This window comes from Myotis brandtii, unplaced genomic scaffold, assembly GCF_000412655.1.
Source record: "Myotis brandtii unplaced genomic scaffold, ASM41265v1 Scaffold24431, whole genome shotgun sequence".
In the NCBI taxonomy this organism is placed as follows: Eukaryota; Metazoa; Chordata; class Mammalia; order Chiroptera; family Vespertilionidae; genus Myotis; species Myotis brandtii.
This window is the reverse complement of record NW_005334128.1, coordinates 1-589: the sequence shown is the minus strand read 5'-3', so window position 1 is coordinate 589 and position 589 is coordinate 1. Positions and strand designations below refer to the sequence as shown.

At 47.4% G+C, this 589-nt stretch overlaps 1 protein-coding gene across 1 annotated transcript; it reads right to left on the bottom strand.

Moving 5' to 3' along the window:
• Positions 1–4: 4 nt before the first annotated feature.
• LOC102254025 (zinc finger CCHC domain-containing protein 10-like) lies at positions 5–487 on the bottom strand (the record flags this gene model as incomplete). Its single annotated transcript, XM_014533744.1, has 2 exons — positions 435–487; positions 5–284 (listed from the first exon to the last, which is right to left on the bottom strand). Coding segments are annotated over exons 1-2 (333 nt in total), but the record flags the coding sequence as incomplete, so codon positions are not given.
• Between the last annotated feature and the right edge of the window lie 102 nt (positions 488–589).

Sequence of the window (589 nt, the reverse complement as noted above, 5' to 3'; positions counted from 1 at the left end):
GTTCATCTTCGGAGCTGCTCTCCGTGCTGGTGCTGCTGCTGCTGGGAGAGCGGGAGTCTGAGTCCGAATCAGAGGATGGGGAAGAGCTCGTGGAGGAGGCTGAAGACGAGGAACTGGAGGAGCTTTCATCAGTATCACTGTCCTCGGAGGAGGGTGAGGTAGATGTTTCTTCACTCTCTGATGAAGAATCACTGGCTGAACTGTCACTGCTATTGCTACTGGAGCTGGTTACACTCTTAGACCTTTCTTTCTTCGTCTTTCTATCTACATTCGCTTCTCCAATGCTGTGTTGTAATAATAATCGGTTTTCCTTTTCTTTTAAAGCTTTCTTTAGTTGTGCTGTTCTTGAAGGCCTGTGTAGGTATTTCCTTTTTCCTGTGCATTCCTAAGTCCAATGTCCAAATTCCAAGCATTTCTAAAATCTTACATGTTGCTTATTTGCTTCAGCTGGTCTCCGGGCTATGAGACGATGCATGGGAGTCGCCATCTTAGCGCGGCTGAGGTATATCAGTTTGACAAGTTCTTGATTTAACCAGTTATCTTCTAGGGCCTTGGTTCTCAACCTGTGGGTCGCGACCCCTTCGGCGGT